This window comes from Scylla paramamosain, chromosome 39 (assembly GCF_035594125.1).
Source record: "Scylla paramamosain isolate STU-SP2022 chromosome 39, ASM3559412v1, whole genome shotgun sequence".
NCBI lineage: Eukaryota > Metazoa > Arthropoda > Malacostraca > Decapoda > Portunidae > Scylla > Scylla paramamosain.
The window spans coordinates 12,689,808-12,709,881 of record NC_087189.1 but is presented as its reverse complement, the minus strand read 5'-3'; the positions used below and the strand labels follow the sequence as shown (position 1 = coordinate 12,709,881).

The 20,074-nt window shown below is 38.9% G+C and overlaps 2 protein-coding genes across 2 annotated transcripts; one reads left to right on the top strand and one right to left on the bottom strand.

Moving 5' to 3' along the window:
- Window position 1: 1 nt before the first annotated feature.
- On the top strand, window positions 2-9,572 carry LOC135092206 (ribitol-5-phosphate transferase FKTN-like). Its single transcript, XM_063990536.1, has 9 exons — window positions 2-20; window positions 981-1,313; window positions 2,390-2,528; window positions 2,897-2,914; window positions 4,613-4,724; window positions 5,268-5,435; window positions 5,999-6,093; window positions 6,218-6,476; window positions 6,600-9,572. Exons 1-9 carry the CDS (start codon window positions 18-20, stop codon window positions 6,817-6,819), a joined length of 1,347 nt encoding a protein of 448 aa, XP_063846606.1. The 5' UTR covers window positions 2-17; the 3' UTR covers window positions 6,820-9,572.
- A 2,945-nt stretch (window positions 9,573-12,517) lies between these two features.
- Window positions 12,518-20,017, bottom strand: LOC135092207 (probable methylthioribulose-1-phosphate dehydratase). The gene is made up of 8 exons (XM_063990538.1): window positions 19,873-20,017; window positions 17,950-18,324; window positions 17,436-17,592; window positions 17,169-17,329; window positions 16,297-16,403; window positions 15,704-15,814; window positions 14,680-14,771; window positions 12,518-14,363 (listed from the first exon to the last, which is right to left on the bottom strand). Exons 2-8 carry the CDS (start codon window positions 18,287-18,289, stop codon window positions 14,255-14,257), a joined length of 1,077 nt encoding a protein of 358 aa, XP_063846608.1. The 5' UTR covers window positions 18,290-18,324; window positions 19,873-20,017; the 3' UTR covers window positions 12,518-14,254.
- Between the last annotated feature and the right edge of the window lie 57 nt (window positions 20,018-20,074).

Sequence of the window (20,074 nt, the reverse complement as noted above, 5' to 3'; positions counted from 1 at the left end):
TGCAAATAGTCAAAGCAATGGTGATTATTTAGACTCTCTTCAGTGCCGCTTATTATTACATTTATTTTTGCATACTTCCTGTGGAGCCTTCAGATGCAAGTCACTTAACTAACGTAAATCATTCATTAGAATGATTAGTAATTTGTTGTTTGTTTGTCGAGAAAGTTACAAATATGTGTACAGGGGAACTATAACATGTCGATTTGGCTTTCAGTTATTTATTTACAAGTAATTAAAATGAAGACAAAAATAAGGAAATAAGAAAATATTACATAAGTGGAGAACAGGAAAAATATAGATAGGTAATTATGTAAATTTAAAACATATAATAATCTTTTGTTAGATGCAGTGCAGTTATGTAATGGATGTAATGAAGGGACATAACCATTTCACTGCGTTCTCTCTCTCTCTCTCTCTCTCTCTCTCTCTCTCTCTCTCTCTCTCTCTCTCTCTCTCTCTCTCTCTCTCTCTCTCTCTCTTCACATATATCACAGTTCTTTCTGTATGATGAAAAAAAAAGTAAAAAAAGGCTAAAAAAGTATTCTAGATATTTTCCAGTCACACACACACACACTCACACACACTGGCTGGACATACATTATATTCCTTCTTTACATCACCTTATTATTTATGAATGGGACTGAGTCAGCACATTTATGAGGCAAGACACAATTTGAAAAGCTTAAAAAATTAGGGAAGATACAATTTGAAAAGCTGAAAAAATGAGAGAAGACACAGTTTGAGATGAAAAATGAGGAAAGAGACAATTTGAAAAGCTTAAAAATGAGAGAAGACACAATTTGAAAAGATGACAAATGAAGGAAGATGCAATTTGAAAAGAAAAATGAGGGAAGATACAATTAAAAAAACGTAAAAACAAGTACCACAAAAAATAAAGTAAAGAAAACATCAAACATTGACAAAAACAAAACACTGACACACACTGACACATGTACTCCTTCCATCCTCCTCCACCCCAGACCAGCAGGATGTGGGGAATACGCAACCTCCGCAGAAAGGCCTTTGTGGTGGTGCTGGTGGTGGTGGGCCTTATCCTGCTGGACCAGATCTACCTGCACGTGTGGCTCTCCTCCCCTTCCACCCAGTTCCAGCGGTCACTCCACCTGGACGACGTGAGGCAGCTGCTGAGGGCGGGTCAGGATGCCTCTGTCACCACCATCCTCTTCGACCCGGTGATCCTGGACGCGTGGAATCGTAACTCCCACGTGGAGGTGCCTGGTGTGTGTATCTTCCTCTGCCATGTGGTGGGGCCCCTGACGTTTGCTGTCACGGCTGCACAGCTCAGGGACAAGGTGGGTGGGTGGTAGGTGATGGGAGGTGTTTGGAAGATAAGAATGTATGAAAATAAATGTTAGTGCAGGAAGTCACGAGGCCTGCACATGGAAGTCCCTGTATGAAACACACCCGCCTGTTTTATCTGTCATCCTCATCAGTTAATTTGTGTAATCATTTTTTAAAGCTCCCTAATGACTCAGCACTAACAACCTGATTACTGAGTTTGTTCCATTCATCCACCACTCTATTTGAGAACCAATTTCTTCCTTTTTTTTTTTTTTTTAACTTTTCAAGCTTGAACCTGTTATTTCTTGTTTTATCCTGATTACTGATCGTGAGAATTTTGCTTACATCACCTTAATTATATCACTTTGATAAAGTCTCCTTTCTCAATTTTCAAAAATATGAATTAAAAACTATATCTTTTATGCTAAGTTATAAATGCAGTTATAATATTTCCAAAATCTCAGAAACAGCACAAGAACTTTTTTTTATCTATGGTTGTTCCCAATTTATAAAGAGGAACTTGAGAATTTCCCTCCCTTCTGCCAACGCAGATGAGGAGCAGGAGTAGTGATGGTGATTCAAGTGTTGACACAGTCCCTCTCACCAGTTCAATTCAGTTTTGTTCAGTTGTGTGTTAGGAGAGTGGCCTTATCCACAGCCACCACCCCCCTTCTTGCTGTCTGGACTCGGAAGTGTTCACTTTTCACTGTTTTCTGTCATTATTTTCTCTCTCTCTCTCTCTCTCTCTCTCTCTCTCTCTCTCTCTCTCTCTCTCTCTCTCTCTCTCTCTCTCTCTCTCTCTCTCTCTCTCTCTCTCTCTCTCCTCTTACTTTCCAAAAATTGAGTAGTTTTGTTAATGTGATTGTATTCATTTTTCTGATATGAGTGTTGCAGTCTCACACTTTCCTGTCTTCCTGTGGCATATGCAGAACACCAAAATAGAAAGTCAGTTAGATTTTCACTTATTTTCCTCACTTATATATCCATATCTTAGCATCAAGATATTTGTTCTATATTTGAAAACTATCTGTGTTGCTTGATCAGACCAGTACAGTTGAGTAACCTGATCTCACCCTCTCCCCTCCAGCCTATGTTCCTGTCACGCCTCGCTCAGCTCGGCTTCACTGTCACCATCTTTGAAAACTCCGAGGGGCAGCGTTCTCATGTCTTCCTGATGCGGCAAGGCTCTCCACTCCACCTTGTTGTGCTCCACATGAAGCCTGCAGGTCAGTGGTGGTGTGGTAATGGTGGTGGTAGTGGTGGTGCAGGGGTGGCTGTAGCTGAGGCATAACGTTTACTGTCTATATCTGGCTAAGAGTCGTGTTCAGAAACGCTCTGCTCTCTCACCACAATGATTTTCCAAGACCACAGAGATGATTAGCCGGGTTCTCATGAGTGTTTCTCCTCTTTGTAATGTAGAAGTGTTGTTACTTTGTCACTGGAATTGTAAAACCATCCTTAAAAACCAGTGTAGCTTCAACTAGAGCCTTTGGAAAGTGGAGGTGCAGCCAGAAGCATTTCAGAATACGCCCCTCGGTCTGTGTGGCGTCCCATCATGGAGTGGGTGTGTGATGCAAGGTCTTTCTTTTCGTAGACAATATGATGTCCGATGGTGAGTCTCAGCCTCTTTCTCTTTATGCAATGGTTTCTCCATAACTCCACTTTCTCTTCTTAGTTTGAGGGATTTGTTAGTGGTGCAGTTTTAGCAGGGTGAGATTAGCTTGTCTGTGTCTGCAGTGTTCATGGTGTCTTAGGCAGTGGTTGTGTTCACTCATTATGGTCATATTATGGTCTTAATTTTTTATCAGTTTGGTTGTCATGCCTTTCAAGTCTTATTCTTTTAGTTCTCTTGAGTGCTGAGAAGTCCCAGAGAGCCTGGCTGTAATAGTTGTGCCACCAGGTTTTCAAGAGACAGACTCACTGGTCAGCATTGCAGCATGAACAGAGTGACCTTCAGAGTGCTTGCATATTTCATACATGTATTATTGTATTATTGACACAACTCTTACCTGGTATAACCCTGAGTGATGAAAATGCAAAGCTGTGTGTGTCTGTGTGTGTGTGTGTATTTATTTATTATTTATTTATTTTATTTTTTATTTTATTTTTTTTTATGTTTACTGTTTTAAGCTGTCAAAATAGTTCACCAGTTATTTATATATTTTTTATTATTTTTTCCTTCATGCATTTCTTATACCAGGTTAGAGTTATCCCAGTTTTCCTCAAGTAGCCATAAACTGCATTTTTTTTTTTTTTTTCCATGCATGGGACTGATCTTTGGCCTGTAGGATGTTGCTTGTGTTTATCCTTCAGCTAATGCACGTATCTCAAGCTTATGCCGAGACTGCCACTTACAAACCCCTTAGTTGAGTGTCCTTTCTGTTGATATTCATGTGTTTTATTATATCTCAAACTATATTATTGATTCTTTGTTTTATATTGACATACATATTACTGTGGCACTTAGATAATTATGAGCATGAATAATTTTATGATAGCATCAGTTACAAGTCCTATTTTTTTTTTTTTTTTTTTTTTTTTTATACCTATAGAATATTATCTACTTATAGTGTCAGATATGAATGATGCACACTAGTTAATATATGTAATTCCTTAGGAACTTGTGTGATGTCTTAGTTGTAAGTGTGAAACCTCAGTGGGATTTTTTTTTTTGTTTTGTTTCCCTTGGCCAGTGACCCTCTTACATAAAAATAGAAAAAAAAACCTGGATGTGAATATTGCAACAAGTATAAGTAGGAATTCCCTTTATTATTTAGTTTCCCTTAATAGTAGTAGTTTTCTCTTATTATCATTAGTATTCTTTATCATTATTTCTTATACAGCTGCCCAAAGAAGTATTTTACACATTCCACAAAATTATGAAGACAAAAAGCAGTACCTGGCACCTCCCCCTGTCACATGGCCAGTTCACCTTGGTCTTGCACAAGTCATATTACATAGTTCAGTATTTGATATATAAACCTGAAATACAACAAATTTAGTAACACATATATACAAGCTTCAGTGATGCTATGTTCATGAACGTGTCAGTATAAAGGGTGTAATAGAGTGCTGGGGAGGATGACAAATGAACACCTCATAATATAAAATACTTCAATACTCAATATATTAATTTGTATTTGATATATAAACCTGAAATACAGTGGACTTAGTAACACATATATACAAGTTTCAGTGATGCTATAATCAACACAAACACTTCACTATAAAGGATGTAACAGTGCTAAGTAAGACAACAATTGAGGCACTAAACGGTCACTGAACGCCGTCTTTGCCTGGTGTGTCTTAGATTACCTGCGGCAGTACGCCCTGGAGGGACCACCGCATAACGTGGCGCAGGTCAAGCAGTACATCACCAAGGACTCCTGGAACCATATGAAGCTTGACCGAGCCTATGAACGGTGGGTGTGTTTCGAAAGGTGGTGTGTTTTCTTGCTGTATAAGAGGGGAAGATATACACACAGGATTGATATCATTACAGTAAACTCAAAGTTTTTTTCTTATTCTTCTTCTTTCTATGTATCTTATAAATGTTTTTTCTTTTCACTTTTTTCTCTTCTCATCAACAATCTTCTTTTAATCTTTTCTTTATTCCAAGACACGACTTTTCTTTGTATTTATCTAATTTTCGTACCTCTCATATTGACCATTTTCTTTCCTTTCTTTAATTCTTTTCTCTTATCACTTTGACCTGCTCCTGCCACACGCAGTCACATTAATCTATTCCTGCCACACTCAGCTTCACCACTCCCTCACACTGACCTATTTCACACACTTCTGTTTCTCCCCTCCTGGCACACACACACACTTCTATTTCTCTCCTCCCTGCACACACGCTTCCCTTTCTCCCCTCCCAGCACACACACCTTTATTCCACCCCTTTCTGGCACACACACTCTTATTTTGTCCTCTCTCACATACCCTCAATTCCTTCACACCCTCAGGTTCAGCACAAAGGATAAGAAGATTGATGGGGTGGACCTGACAGTGCCAAGCCACGTTGATTCTTTCCTCACAGATCACCGGAACTCCCACTTCCTGCCATGCAATGAGTCGCGGGCCGGCTACTATAACCTCAAATACCTCAAGAATGAGTCCCCAGAGGATACAAGGTGAGGAGCAGCACTAATAATGTGGTAATGGGATGGTACCTCAGTGGGTCTTTTTTTTTTTTTTTTTTTTTTTTTTTTTTTTGCCAGTGCCCCTCTTACATGAAAATAGATAAATAATGGTAATAATAATAATAATAAAAAATGCCTCTCTCTTTAGATGGAGTCTGTGTGTCGTGAGTAAGATGCAGGTGAAGTGCAGTACAGGAACATTCAGTTTATGTACAGGTTTTTAAAGTTATCAACACAGTGAATTTGTCCTTTGTCTTGCCTTGTGGTGGAATTCATGTGCAAATTAAGTTATCAAAAATTAAACTCTGAATGTTGAAAGATGTATTAAATAGGAAAAATTAAGTATATTTGACCCCAAGCAATTAATTTTTCAAGGAACACAACTCATTCAAAGATCTTAGTTCACATGGAGTAGTTAGTTTGCTTCACAGTTGAGGCACGCAGCCATGATATACACTTAACAGATGACTCACTGGATAAAATAAGGGTTGGTGCAAAAATCCATCAGGCCTGTATGTGGCAGTCCCTCTTACTTGCATGTCCTGCTTCCTCAGGTTCAAGCACAAGGCATGGAAGCTGATAGGGAAGGCCAAAGTTCTCTTGGACCAGCTCAACATACCATTTTGGCTCAGCAGTGGAACATGTCTTGGTAAGCTGCCAGTCGCTCTCTCTCCTTGCTGCTTCACCCTGATGGTTGCAGGGAACAAGGGAGTTTTGTTGTCAGTAAGTGCACACCTTGCAGAGAGTGCTCCTGAGTTGAAATTTTCCATCAGGGTTCTACCGGCAGTGTGACATCATCGCATGGAGCAAGGACGTCGACCTTGGCATCTTCATTGAGGACTACAAGCCAGCCATCATCACAGAGTTTGAGAAGCGAGGACTCAGACTCATAGCAAAGTTTGGCAAGGAGTCAGACAGCCTTGAACTTTCCTTCAAGGAGGATGAGGTGAAGCTAGACTTATTTTTCTTCTACACTGAAGGAGCAACAATGTGGAATGGAGGGACCCAAGCTAGGACTGGGAAAAAATATAAGTAAGTGCAGTAACAACTCTCAGTCATTCTATTGAGAGTTAAAGGTCCATTGATGGGATGATACAACACCAGCATGATAGCCACAGTGGTGCATCAACCTCACCTCTCTTCCCTTCCTGCCAGGTATGTGTTCCCGGCCTTCACACTGTGCTGGACGGAATTTCTGGAGCTAAAGGTGCGAGTGCCTTGCCAGACGGAGGAGTACATTCGTGCCAACTATGGGCCAAGTTGGTTCACTCCTGTCACTAACTGGGACTGGAAGACCTCCCCGCCCAATGTCAGGGAAAACGGAGTCTGGCCTGAGGCTGAACGCTCTGAGGTCATTGTGCTAAAAGATGTGTAAGTGTGTGGGTCAGGTGTGCTGTGACACTAATTGAGGTGGTAACACTGATGCATCTTTAAGTACAGGGAGGCAGCTTTTTAAATACTCAGAGGTAGGGAATTCCAACTTTTTTATGCAAGAGAACCACTGGCCAAGGATAATAAAAGAGCTAAAAAAAGGAAGAAAGAAAGGCCAAAGGTCAACAGCATCATTAAAAATTGCAGGCTAAGTGTCTTGAACTGTCCCTTGTGAAAGAGCTCAAGTCATAGGAAGGAAGAAATACAGAAGCAGGCAGGGAGTTCCAGAGTTTACCAGAATATCCTGGTATACCAGAATGGTAAATACCAGAAAGAATCCTGGTTAACTCTTGCATTAGAGAGGTGGAGTGTGTGGATCAGGTGTGCCATGAGACTCTTTGAGGAGGTGACACTAATGCACCTCTGAGAACAGTGAGGCAGCTTCTCAGACACTCGGCAGCATGTCACTTCAACTCAGTGTATGATCTGCAGAAGTTGCTTGCACTCATACTAAATTCTTCACTCTACCCTTTATTTCCTACAATTAGAATAGTTGTGTGTAGATTCTCAAAACACTCCCAACTTGCATTGAATTGTTGGAGTTTTTAACTCTAATGTGCTGTTGATCACTTCTTATTCCCCCACTCCACTTTTTTTTTTTTTTTTTTTTTACTATAAAAATCAAGCTTAGTGCAATGCTCAGCTATGCTGACTTAGTCAACTTGAAGCTAGGAATAGTTCATTATAATACCTGTTACACCAGTACTGTATGTTATCATTGTATATACTTTGGCACAAGAGTGTAATCATTTGTAAGGTTGCAAGATATTACACAAAGGCTGTTAGTAAGTAATGAAGTGTTCAACTTTGGGGGCAAAAGAGGCACATGAATGAAATTGTTGTGTTGTTACTTGACTGATGTGGTGATGTGAGTGAGGCAGTGGCTGCAGCCACTGCCTCACTGAGTGTTGGCAGGTCACACAGGGTGAGTCTGGCAGCCACTGTGGTGCATTACAAAATACCTGTAATTTGCATTATTCTTAAGCTTTACAATTGCTAGTCTGGTTAATTTTGTTACTGTGATAAACTGATGGCTTGTGGAGAATAAGAAAAACTCAAGAACTTTTTGTATTCTTATGTACAGTAAATGTTAACTTCACATCTTTACCTAAAACAAGCCCGACTCATGCAACTACTCAGCTGTCTTTACGTTGGCTGCTGTCACGAGAACAGTCCACGTCTTACTACATTTCTGAGTTGTGACTTTTTGGCCTCACTATTAAGAACACACCTCCATGACTCAGGAGTGTGTCTGAATCTCAAAGTGCATGTTGTACACTAATAGTATTTCCATGACTTTTTATTTTTTCATATTTGGTATTTTTGGTGTGCTTCCCTATTTTCTACTTACTTCATATGACAAGATCCTCAAAATGGTTGAGTCAACATGGATGGTATCTAGAACAATGTTCTCAGACTTCACAGAGAATTTGATTAGTAGTAATTCCTAAGCCTTAGAGTGGGTGGTATTTCTTGTTATTAACTTAGGGTTTCATTCTGTAAAAGTCAAGACTCACAATCTGGATTAATGTGTGAAATTATATTAATGATAGGCAATACTTCATATCAAAACATTCCTCCAAAACTAACTATATCTCTGCCCGACCAAATATTCACAGTACATATTACTTAAGTGTTGCCTGCTTTTCACCATTAATCTAGTGAGTACATCATTTGAGCAACATGGAGATAAGAATTTCACATTAATTTTGTCACCCACACATCTAACACTTTTCTGCAGTAGCCCGAGTGAGAGTAATATCAGTCCATGAGGCGAAACTTTAGGATTTTTGCCTTAGTGTTTTACTGGCATAGGAACAGTACAGTGGTAATGCACTGGGGGTAGAAGTCCTCTGGGAAAGGTTAGGCTTAACTGGGCCTGGTGTGGCTGTCTGGTTACTAGCTAATGCTAATAACAGTATGATACTTGTTAATTAGAGTAACCATAGAATATTTAACTGAACAAAAATATAACATGCACTAGAAGATTTAAAATTCTAGGATCACTTTTGCTGTCACTGGTGTCTTGAAATTGAAGCCGTAACTTGCACCAGACCAAGCCATTGCTGTGTGAGGGTCAGGATTCAAAGAAAGCATTGAGAGGCTTAGGGAAGAAGCTGCTGGGGAAGTGAAGCTATTCTGGGACTTCACCTTGAAAATGTCAGTAGAAAGTGAAGCTGCATCTCAACTTTTACATACAAAACTTTATAAGGCATTCAACCACAGATTTGTTCAAGTTCTTAAAGTCAGTGAGTCATAATTATAGGATCTCATGAACAGTCTGAAGGAACACAAAGGAGAGGAAAGATCAATAGCTACCTTCAGGTACATTTTTAGCATTTTACTGAAGATAAAGAAAAATACAAAAAAGTAAATAATCTTGCAAACTGTTTCAAGGTGCACATTGGAGGAGAAGGATCACTAGCTACATTCAGGTACATTTTTTAACATTTTACTGAAAACAAAAACCTAAAAAAAAAAATTAAAACAATAAAAAATAAATAAATAAATAAATCATCTTGCAAACTGCCACTGGTGTGGGAGTGTAGGTCAGCTTGTGCAGGTCTAGTCTTTGCAGCCACTGAATGCTTCACTGGTGCAGCATTGCAGTGGAGTGTACCAAGTGCTTATGAGTCATGTGTACATACTTGGATAGCTTACATCTTTTTTTTTTTTCCAATAAAGTACAAAATACAAGTACTGCAGTTTTCTCTAATACCTTTGTAGCCTTCTCCAATTATATACAGTATTGCTTGCTTTTGTTCTTTCAATCTTTTCCATTGGTTCTGATACTGGACTTGTTAACCTTGGCATGTCTGGCAGAGTGACTCAAGAAACTTTAGGAAATAGTTTCTGAGTTTAATAAGCACATTTGCAGCAAAGGTTTCTTCCTCTGATGCCCTTCTGACATGTAAAGTAGATTTGATTTTTTGGGATAACCTTCCCTTAGAGAAGTGCCCACTGTGGTTGCAGAGGTCCCCCACCCACCCCCAAGGCTGATTGCACCATGGGAAATACTCCCACTGTGGATGCAGCTCAAAGTGTGCTGGGAGATTGCCACATGTGTTATATACTTTATTCTAAATGGCACCACAAATTATGCTAATAACTGTAAGGCACCACATGTGTGCCAGTAATAACACACATACATATGCCAAGGCTGACTCCAAAAAAAAGGAGGGAGCCAAGACAAGGCACACAACTTTCACATTCATGCTCACTCACACACTCTCTCAGCCCCTTGACCCCCAACGAAGAAGAGAAAGTAGTGACACGTGAATTTGATGTCACTAAATTAAAGTTTAATGTTGAGATTTTCATGTTCGTGAACCACACACAGCAACAAGATCATCTCAATTTATGGTTTATGAGATTTTAAAGTTATTGATAAAAACAATCTTCTTTCTGCAATTTACAAATGCAGAATTTAGATTTCTGAAAATATTTTTAATTACCTAAAAACAAAAAATATAAATTATAAACAATCTATAACAAATCTCATTTACTAAAGCCTTTTTAAAAAACATAAGCCATTTATAAATTGAGAACTGCATGTAACTGTGAGAAAAAAGTAATAAAGAAATCAATGAAAGACTTACAAATAGAATGAAGGGCATCATGCCTGGAAGTGACTGTCAGTGTCATCCCAAGGCTTCCCCAAGGCTGAGGACTAGCTACACAGTGCAGCTAAGAGTGCTGTGGTGCAACCTGCATGACAACTTAACACTATGGGGTTCCAACTTAACATTAGTGAAGGATCTGAAATGCAATGTGCAAGTTAAAATTTATTCATTAAGTTATCTGGAAATATAAGTGCAAATCTGTGATGCAAAATGACACACACCCTTAAAGTTTGTTTAGTATTGGATACACAAAATACCTCAATGAGGAGTCAAGGAAAATGAACACTTCAACTACAGTGAATCCTCAGCTTCATGGAACTTAATTTTCAAGATTTAAAGAAATCAGAAGAGAACTGGAAATATGTAAAAACTTGAAAGCTAAATTAATGATCAGTTTCACTTCAGATACCACTTCCACACCACCATTGTAAACTGAGGCATGTATGTAACCATTAAGTGTACTGTGGTAGAGCACTTTTTTTACTCTTTGTACTATTTTCAACATCCACCAGAAATTCAGAGTTTTAGACAACTTCACCTCTTATAGTAGAAAAAAATAAATAAATAAAAAGATCAATATAAAACAAAAATGAGGCTTCACTGTAAGTTTAAAATATTTCACACATGACCAGCAGTGACTGGGTGCCCAGTTACTGATAAATACAAATGTCACCATTTCTCTCTCACTACATCACTCCACTACTTTAATTCTCAGCAAACTTTAATATACTCTCACTCATCAAAACTTAGTTCGTTTACTACCCTCAATATTTTCTTCCTTTCCTCAATATTCTCCTACAATAATGTGTCAAAATTGTCCTCAAATAATAGTCAATACATTATGAAGACTTGCTTTTCCCAAACCATTGAATAACAACAACAAATACACAAAGAGGAGTAGATATGTGGTATTACAAAGCTGTATGGAAACCCTTAACTGCATATAAATAGTTACAGTTAATGGTCAAATCTCAAACAATAATTATGAAACAAAAGAGTTTGGGATATGAGTACAACAGCAGCACAACAGATAAGCAACACCAGGTGCAATTTCCATTTTCTTATTGGCAGTCAAACTTAGGTATTACTGCCAAGATTCTGACCAATTTATATATATATATATATATATATATATATATATATATATATATATATATATATATATATATATATATATATATATATATATATATATATATATATATATATATATATATATATATATATAATATATATAGGAGGGACACTGGCCAAGGGAAAAAAAAAAAAGCCCACTGATGCCAGTCCCCAAATAGGGTCTAAAGCAGTAGTCAAAAATTGAAGGATAAGTGTCTTGAAACCTTCCTCTTGAAAGAATTCAAGGCATAGGAAGTGGAAATACAGAAGCAGGCAGGAAGTTCAAGAGTTTACCAGAGAAAGGGATGAATGATTGAGAAGAGAGGAGTTGATGATGGGAGGAAGTGCTGTGATGACAAATAGTGGATATCACCACCAGTGTAACTCTTCTCTCCTACTAGTGCACTACTCATGTTCATAACCCAACACTTAGAGCAGTGGTTCCCAAACTAGATTAAACAACGCCAACTTCTTACTTCTAATAGAGTCGCATTCCCCCTTCCTTACTTTTTTGTTTATATAGAATTACATGCTTTAACAATTTATCTAAGCACTCTTTAGAAAAACAAAGATCTTTGCTTGAATTGAAGCAAATTAAAAAAATAATACAGGCACAAGACATTTTTTAAAACACAGGTATTTCCTCGTGGAATAATTTAATTACATACTCTTCAACCAATAATTTTCTGGCAGATGACTTCAAGGCCTCTCCTGTATCCTCACCACACCCCTGGTAAGGCATACAAGTCTGTTTGGGTGTCACTGACTAGGATAAAAAAAATAAATAAATAAATGAATAAATAAAAAAATAAAAAAAAAGGCTCCACACAATTCCAGAAAATGCCCAATACACACCAAACTAATGAAACACACTTATAATACACAAGTTCAAGTAAACAAATAACTTTGCACCCATTTATTAAAAAGTTGTGAACCGTTTTGAGGATAAGGAAACAAGTGTCTGGCCTGACCGTATTTCATGCACACTTAACACTGCTGCTCCTTCAGTTATTGCTTCTCTGTGGCACTCAGTAAAGGCCAGCACAACACAGGTTTCCTTGCACCTGGAGACCCTACAAATTACTTACATACTTTTTCATTTTTCATTTAATATCTAGATGTTGAACTACTGCTGTTTGTTCAAGAGGTAAAAGCCAATTAGAAATTCTATTTTCTTTGAAGATTTTTATATATTTTACCAAATGGTCCACTAGTCATAAAATGGTAAAATGACATTCTAGAGAAGGAATCCTGTAAGACAACTCAAACAAACAATAACTTAATCCAGCAGCAATTGGAAGATACAGAACTGCTCAAACACAAAACACCTCAGCTGCATAATGAGCAACACACACACACACACACACACACACACACACAAATGCCTTGTGGGTAGTACATGTAAGGTAATAATCATATGGTCAGTCCTAAGATCAACATATACACAAGTCATCAACAAACTTAGCCATCTATAATCCACACTACACAAAGTAAGGAAGGAAAGGAGTCCTGTAGTAGTGATGTATGTCAGCACACACTAACAACATACTGAAACATTACTGAGAATTTCCATTGTTGGATCAGACAAACATGACTAGGTGAAGCTACAGATGGGAGTAACAAAACAAAGCATTTTAATGATGACAAATCATAGTGCCTAAATATAACCAAGAGTCTTGAATGTGTTTCTACTTCCTTGTGGTATTGTGAATGAAGATTCTCAGAATATTTCAAGCCAAAATTCAGGTTCTGGAGCAGTCACACACATGGCTGGTCAAGGATCCCATCCACAACACAGTCAAGCAAATTCTATTCTTAGATTGTCAAAGGAAAAATGCCCACTGTAAGTAGGTTTAGTCACAAAGGTCTTCAATGTGTTTCTCTCTCTCTCTCTCTCTCTCTCTCTCTCTCTCTCTCTCTCTCTCTCTCTCTCTCTCTCTCTCTCTCTCTCTCTCTGCCACATTTTCTACACATGAACAAATGCAACAACAATGTACAATTCATTGACTAAAACAACTTTTCAGTTATTATTAATGTAAAACAATTCAAACTAAAGAGAAGATTACTTGAGACATTATGAGGTCAGACTCCTATGCTTCTCTCAGAGTGTGACACTAACATGCTGCACCACATCTTTACCATGTGGTCCCATCTCCATAGGTTGTGTGCATCTCATTAACAAAATCTTGCCTTGTTGTTCACTAGCAAACAAACAAGAAAGCAAAGTTAAATTAACTGTACAAGAAGGAATTATCGAGTATCCCTTTTTATCAAACAATGATAATAAAAAAGTTCATTAATTCTATAAATTGTCTGACAAAAAGTCAAATTTTGTAATACATAAAAAAATCAAATAAAAGTAAAAACCTTTTTTTTTAGGCAAGATTAACATACCTTTAAAGAAATTAAAGGTATTCATGGAACATTCTTTCATTCTCAATTCATTAGAAGAAAGCAATGCTGTATCATCAACACTTAGTGTACCAAACCTCAATTGTGGAAATCAAAAAGCACTTGTAAAAATAAAGAATTGTTGTACTTATCTATCCACCACTAAGGAACTGCCCAGCTGAGGAAGTCAGTCAGTGGCGGAGCAAAGGTGCAGTGCTGGTGTGGGTGAGAACATCTGCCAGCCACCCCTTACTTGCCATTCAGCTGTTCCTCAGTCTTAGGGGGACCCTTTGTGGGGTCAAGGTTCAGCTTAACCATCTGGACGGCAATATCAAACAGGTAGTCGTAACATTCAGTCCTGTGTGGGGAAGGAACACATGTAATTACAGGTGACAGGCAGGCAGACACAGAAAGAAACAGGAATATATGAAACAAAGAGAGGGAACAATGCAACGCAATGAAAAAAACAAGACAAGAGTTTGAGGAATAACAGGTAAAGAGAAGAAAGGCAGGCAGACACAGAAGGAAAAATGGACATATGAAACAAGGAGAGAACAATGTAACCCACTAAAGAAACAATAGACAAGAAGCTGAAAAATGACAAAGAGAAAATATACGAGGTGGAGTAGAAAGTGCAAGAGGTCACGGTAAAGGCAGAAAGACTAGACACTCACATCGTCTTGGCGCGCTCCCAGGTGTCACCCCAAACATAAAGTCCATGTCTCCTCACCAGCACAGCATTGGTGTCTGGGTACAGCTCTATGGCCTGGTGGGTGAGGGAGAGGAGTAGATAACAAGGTAAAGGATATCAAACTTATTAGTGAATGGACTTGTACACAGAAAAAAAAATTAGAAAAGCTGTTCCTTAACTCTCACTGTGATATGGAAAAATTCACAACAGTAAAGGCAATATATAGAATCTTTTAGAGCATGTACAAGGAAGAAAAGGGGATGAAAAGAGTAAATCGTCCAATGTCTAGCCAGTGTTAAGCTTAGAGATGGCGGCTGTAGGAAAAAAACAATGCCTTAGAGTAGTTTGATTAAAAAAACATGTCAAAAAGTGAAAGGGTTAAGAGACAAACACAAACTGTAAGTACATAGAGCAAGAACAACAGTAATAAAGAAAATTTTCTAATGAATGTATTTTTCCTTTATATGTATTTTTTTTATATTTACATTTCTATAAAGCAAATCTTGCATTCATAAATCTCAACATAGGACCACATCATTTCAGTCATAACTTAAAATGTTTGCAATCTGTATGTTTATAATTTGAGATCTGCCAGCACATTGAGAAAAGCTCTCCATGATTATTAGTGATGTCCTTTGAGTGATTACTGAGAATCATTGTCCATAAACACCATTCTTCTTCATCCCACCATTCTCTCTCTCTCTCTCTTTCCCTCTTCTCCTGGTCATCTGGTATAAATTATCATCTGTACTTAAAATTCATACACATCTAATGTAAACTGTCCTCTCTACTTAAAACTTCTACATGCAAATCCTTTAGGTACAAGTACATCATTAGCACTGTGAGCATTGTTAAAAAATTAAGTCCATAAAAGATTCAACTCAATGGAGCCTGGCATAAAGGTGACGTATCTGACAGTATATATTTGTGATACTGTCAAATGTCAATAAATAATCAAATAAAGTCAATTCTCTCTCTCTCTCTCTCTCTCTCTCTCTCTGCCTCACCTGTGCCATGCTGTCACTGAGGTCATGTTCAAAGGGTGTGTTCTCAATGATGGGCACCACCAGCTCTTCGTCATACCGCATCTGCCGGTTCTCCGAGGCCAATCTAATGCCCTGGAGAGAAACAGCAAGTCACGTATAATTATGCAACTCACTAGTCTCAGGAATCACATGCTGAACTCCTGGGTGCTGACTATACTCTACTGCTGCCCTGTGGCCTCAGATCAGTGTGTCAAACTCATGGCTTGAAGGATGGTCTGAAATGACCTGCAAGATGACCAGTGATTTTTTTCAACTCAATATTATAATTGCTACAGTTCGAGAAACTGATAAACAGTTAAGGTGAAACAAAATGACACTTACACATTATTTACACAACAGTGATCTATTTCCAGTCAAAAATTGCTACTGATAATGCTCTTTTACTGCTAATTTTAATAAACAAACATCGTAAATTCGTTTGAAGCTGACAACAATGCCGCTACTGATATATCAACCCATGAGTCGCCTGAAAATAAACTACACTATACACAGTAAAAAGAAAATAATGGACAGAAAAGTCTACAATTCTTTTCCCTGCATTGTGGGACCCTCACCTTGATCATCTCCAGATGGGTGACCCTGAACTCTGTGCCTGGGAATGCCAGTGTTGCCATCACTGCATTCTTGGAATGTGTATGTATGACAGCGCCAGCACCACGGACTGGAAGGAAGAGAAACAATACAGAATTACAGATATCATCAGAGCTGTACTCCTTACTAAACAAATTTTATATATTTGGATCCATGCAGCTCCAGTCCTTATGAACAGGTGGTCTGGACATTGACCATGTTGATTCTAGGTGATGTCCCACCACAGAACAAGTGACACTACAAGTTAAGAGTACAGATGACCCGCCCTGACAACAAAACCTTGCAGCAGTCACATTTCATATGGCAGTATGTTGCACTATGCTGGGATCACAATAATCTATTAAAATGCCCTAATATTCTTAATCCTTGCCACTATGCAGTTCACACAACACACAGTATGCACAGGAATCCTGCTCAGACTCAACACAAGTTCATGCTGTACTCCCCACAGCCACCCAGAACCCAGCTACAACTCTCACCACAGATTTGACTTCTTTCCTTGCCAAGTCCTAAGGATTATCACATTTTTCTCTTATTCTGTCCTTCTACAACTTACACAATCCTATCTGTACTACTTTACCCCCATTCTACCAATAACTAACCCTTCACTTGCAATTAGTATACTCAAATCCCAGGCCACTTATTTTGTAGTCTTTAGTTTTACCTTTTTATTCTTTTCAATTTGACCCGTAACTTTTTTTTGTTGCTTTTATCTTTCATTTTAATATCACTGACACTTCTGCTTAATTTTTAATCCAGCAGCATCATGCAAGAAATTCTGAAACCACTTCACTCAACCCCCTCTCTACAGCAGCACTGCCCAACCCCAACTCACTCTTGTAAGCCAGGAGGAAGAGAGGAGTGCACTGAGACTTGGAAAGCGTTGGGTCACTCAGGGGCACTGACAGCTCATCCCCTTCCAGGTCAATGACAAACATGTCCTCAGGTTGCAGGCGTTCCTTTTGGACACCTGAAGGGGCCACATATATACTCTCTCTGCAACAACACCATTGGATTCAGGTTAGGCTGGGTTAGGTGGCAGGCTGGCTGGCACTCTCTCTCTCTCTCTTTCTCTCTCTCTCTCTTGGTGCCACACACTCACCCGTCTCTGATGCTAATGCCACCCCCAGTGCCGCTGACCCACCCCAAGGTGTAGAACACTTGACCCAGTTCACAAATCAACTCTGGTGTGCTCTTCTGGACTCGCCGCATGCCTCCTGCCCTTGGCCGCCCCAAAGGCTTGCGGGCCACCCATGCTCCTGTAAGGAAGTGACAAAGTTGGTTCTCTACTTAGTACTCCTTATGCCACTTTGTAATGAGCACAACCATGACAAGGAATTTTATAAAAAAACACATAAATGACTGTGCAAGAATACAATCATGTGAGTAAATAACTACTAAATGAAAATGTGTCAATACTGAACAACCAAGTCTGGTATTGCAGAAGTAATGAACACAATCTTGGCATGTAACCTGCAAAAAAAGATGTCCATTATCAATTTATTCTCCTTCCTTTCCACATTTTCTCTCTCTCTCTCTCTTAACCTCCAAATACCCATTAATTCCCCTCTTCTCTTCCCTGAGCTCCTCTTCCTCCTTCCTTCCTCTGCACCTACCACTTTCCAGTGACTGTCCCTTCTTCCTTCCAGGCTTCTTGCGCCCTCCCTCAAAGTTCTCTTCATCATCACTCTTGAAATCCTCGTAACGCGAATTCTTCTTCCTTTTTCTTTTGGCTGTTGTCACCAGAACTGTGTCATCCCTTGGCTTGGCATCACACTTCCTCGGACGACCCCGGGATCTCTTGACAGGCTTGGATTTCTCATCCTTAGCCACCACCTCCTCCTCCTCCTCCTCCTCCTCCTCTTCTTCCTCCTCCTCCTCCTTGCCACTGCCCATCTCCTCCTCTGCCTCATCCTTAGAGCAGGAGGAGTTCTCGCCTTCACTTGTCCCAGTCATGGTGTGTGAGGCTGACGTGGGTGATGAAGGACAAGCTGGAAATGAAGTCAGGGTTATAATAATGTAGTCTGTTCATGGACTGCACAGCCTTTCTCTCATTGCTGCAATGTTGCATCTCTACCTATCTTCTACAGCTGTTTTCACAATAACTGCTCTTCTGATCTTATTAACTGCATGCCTCCCCTCCTCCCATGGCCTCGCTGCACAAGATTTTCTTCTTTCTCTCACCCCTATTCTGTCCACCTCTCTAATGCAAGAGCTAACCAGTATTCTCAATCATTCATCCCTTTCTCTGGTAAACTCTGGAACTCCCTGCCTGCTTCTGTATTTCCTCCTTCCTATGACTTGGACTCTTTCAAGAGGGAGGTTTCAAGTCACTTATTGATTTTTTTTTTTTTTTATCATTCCATCTGACATCTCTATGGGAACTGGCAATAAGAGCTTTTTTTTTTTGTTCATAATTTTTGTTCCCCTTGGCCAGTGGCCATCTTAAAAGAATAAAAAAATAAATAAATAATAATAGATGAGAATTATGTCAATCATATTAATATTTATCAAGTTACCCAGTAATAAGACTGCATTACCACTGTACACACCAACACCTGAGGAAACACTGGTGAACTCCAGGCATAATGAAAACTGCACACCAAAAATGGCTAAGTCAACTGGAACTCTATTCAACTTATTTATTATTATTGTTCTAATTATTATTACTATTATTATTATTGCCACTATTATTATCATCATTAATGTTATGATTATTATTTCATTTTAGTATCTTTTAGTAAGCAAGACTTAACCTTGATAAATTTTAGTGACCTTAAGCCAACCTTCTTTAAATGTACAGAAAAAAACACACACACACACCTGACTTTAAAAACCAACAATTTCCAAGAAAAACTTTACTTTTTATCTGCAACAATAAAGACAATTAAGCACAAAATATTAAAGACAAACAAAACAGAATAAAAAAAGTTTCAGAGTTTAGTATCCATAACCAACATTCGTTCCAGTCTGGTGTGACATGTGACACACGCCATGAGGAAATTGAGATAAATAATAACCAACTGGTGACAATGTGTCGAGAAAAATAACCTAAAAAAAAAAATAATAAATAAATAATAAATAAACAAAAAAAAAAAAAATAATGACAGCATTTAAAAAACTTCCAAAATCAATGTTTTTGCACAGTGCCAGGGTGGTGATGAAGGCAAGGCTGAGGGGCGTGAACAGCGGCGCGGTAATTGCAGCAGTGAGCCCCTCCAGGAACACTTGTCACGCCGCAGCCCCGGGCCGAGGGGGCCGAGGGGTGCAAGGAATCACCTCCTATATATACGGCCGCCCAAAGAGTCAACACCAATATAATTAACAACCCCGCCAGGGCAGTCCTGCCGCAAACAATACGCCGGTGGCAGCTCATTTTAATTTACAACACAAATTAAACCACTTGACGCCATGGTGAGGAAAGCTTAACAACTCATACAAGTCACTATTATCACCATTCCCCGCCTTCACCATGCACTCACCGGGTATTGAGTCTTGAGTCTAACCCTAATACAGGCTTGTAAGTATTTAGTACTCACCTGAAGAGCGGCGGTACTATGAAAGCGCGGGCCGCTACAGCTGCGACGCCTTGTTGTGGTGGTGGGTAGTGTGCAGGCCTGCCAACCCCCGTCCAACTGCCTCGTCCTCATGTGTTTCCATCATACACATTATCTTATTTTTAACTTGTTGTGTTAATTAAGCAGCATGTTTATACTGAAGTGTATATATATATATATATAT

Bases quoted from the DNA above. Each gene is read 5' to 3' on its own strand.
- LOC135092206 (XM_063990536.1), top strand. The intron at 4,725-5,267 runs GTGGGTGTGTTT...TCACACCCTCAG, and splicing joins CTTGACCGAGCCTATGAACG to GTTCAGCACAAAGGATAAGA. The intron at 5,436-5,998 runs GTGAGGAGCAGC...CTGCTTCCTCAG, and splicing joins GAGTCCCCAGAGGATACAAG to GTTCAAGCACAAGGCATGGA.
- LOC135092207 (XM_063990538.1), bottom strand. From the start codon at position 18,289: ATGACTGGGACAAGTGAAGGCGAGAACTCCTCCTGCTCTAAGGATGAG. The intron at 17,330-17,435 runs GTGAGTGTGTGG...GTGTTGTTGCAG, and splicing joins GGCATTAGCATCAGAGACGG to AGAGAGTATATATGTGGCCC. The intron at 15,815-16,296 runs GTGAGGGTCCCA...GTTTCTCTCCAG, and splicing joins CCCATCTGGAGATGATCAAG to GGCATTAGATTGGCCTCGGA.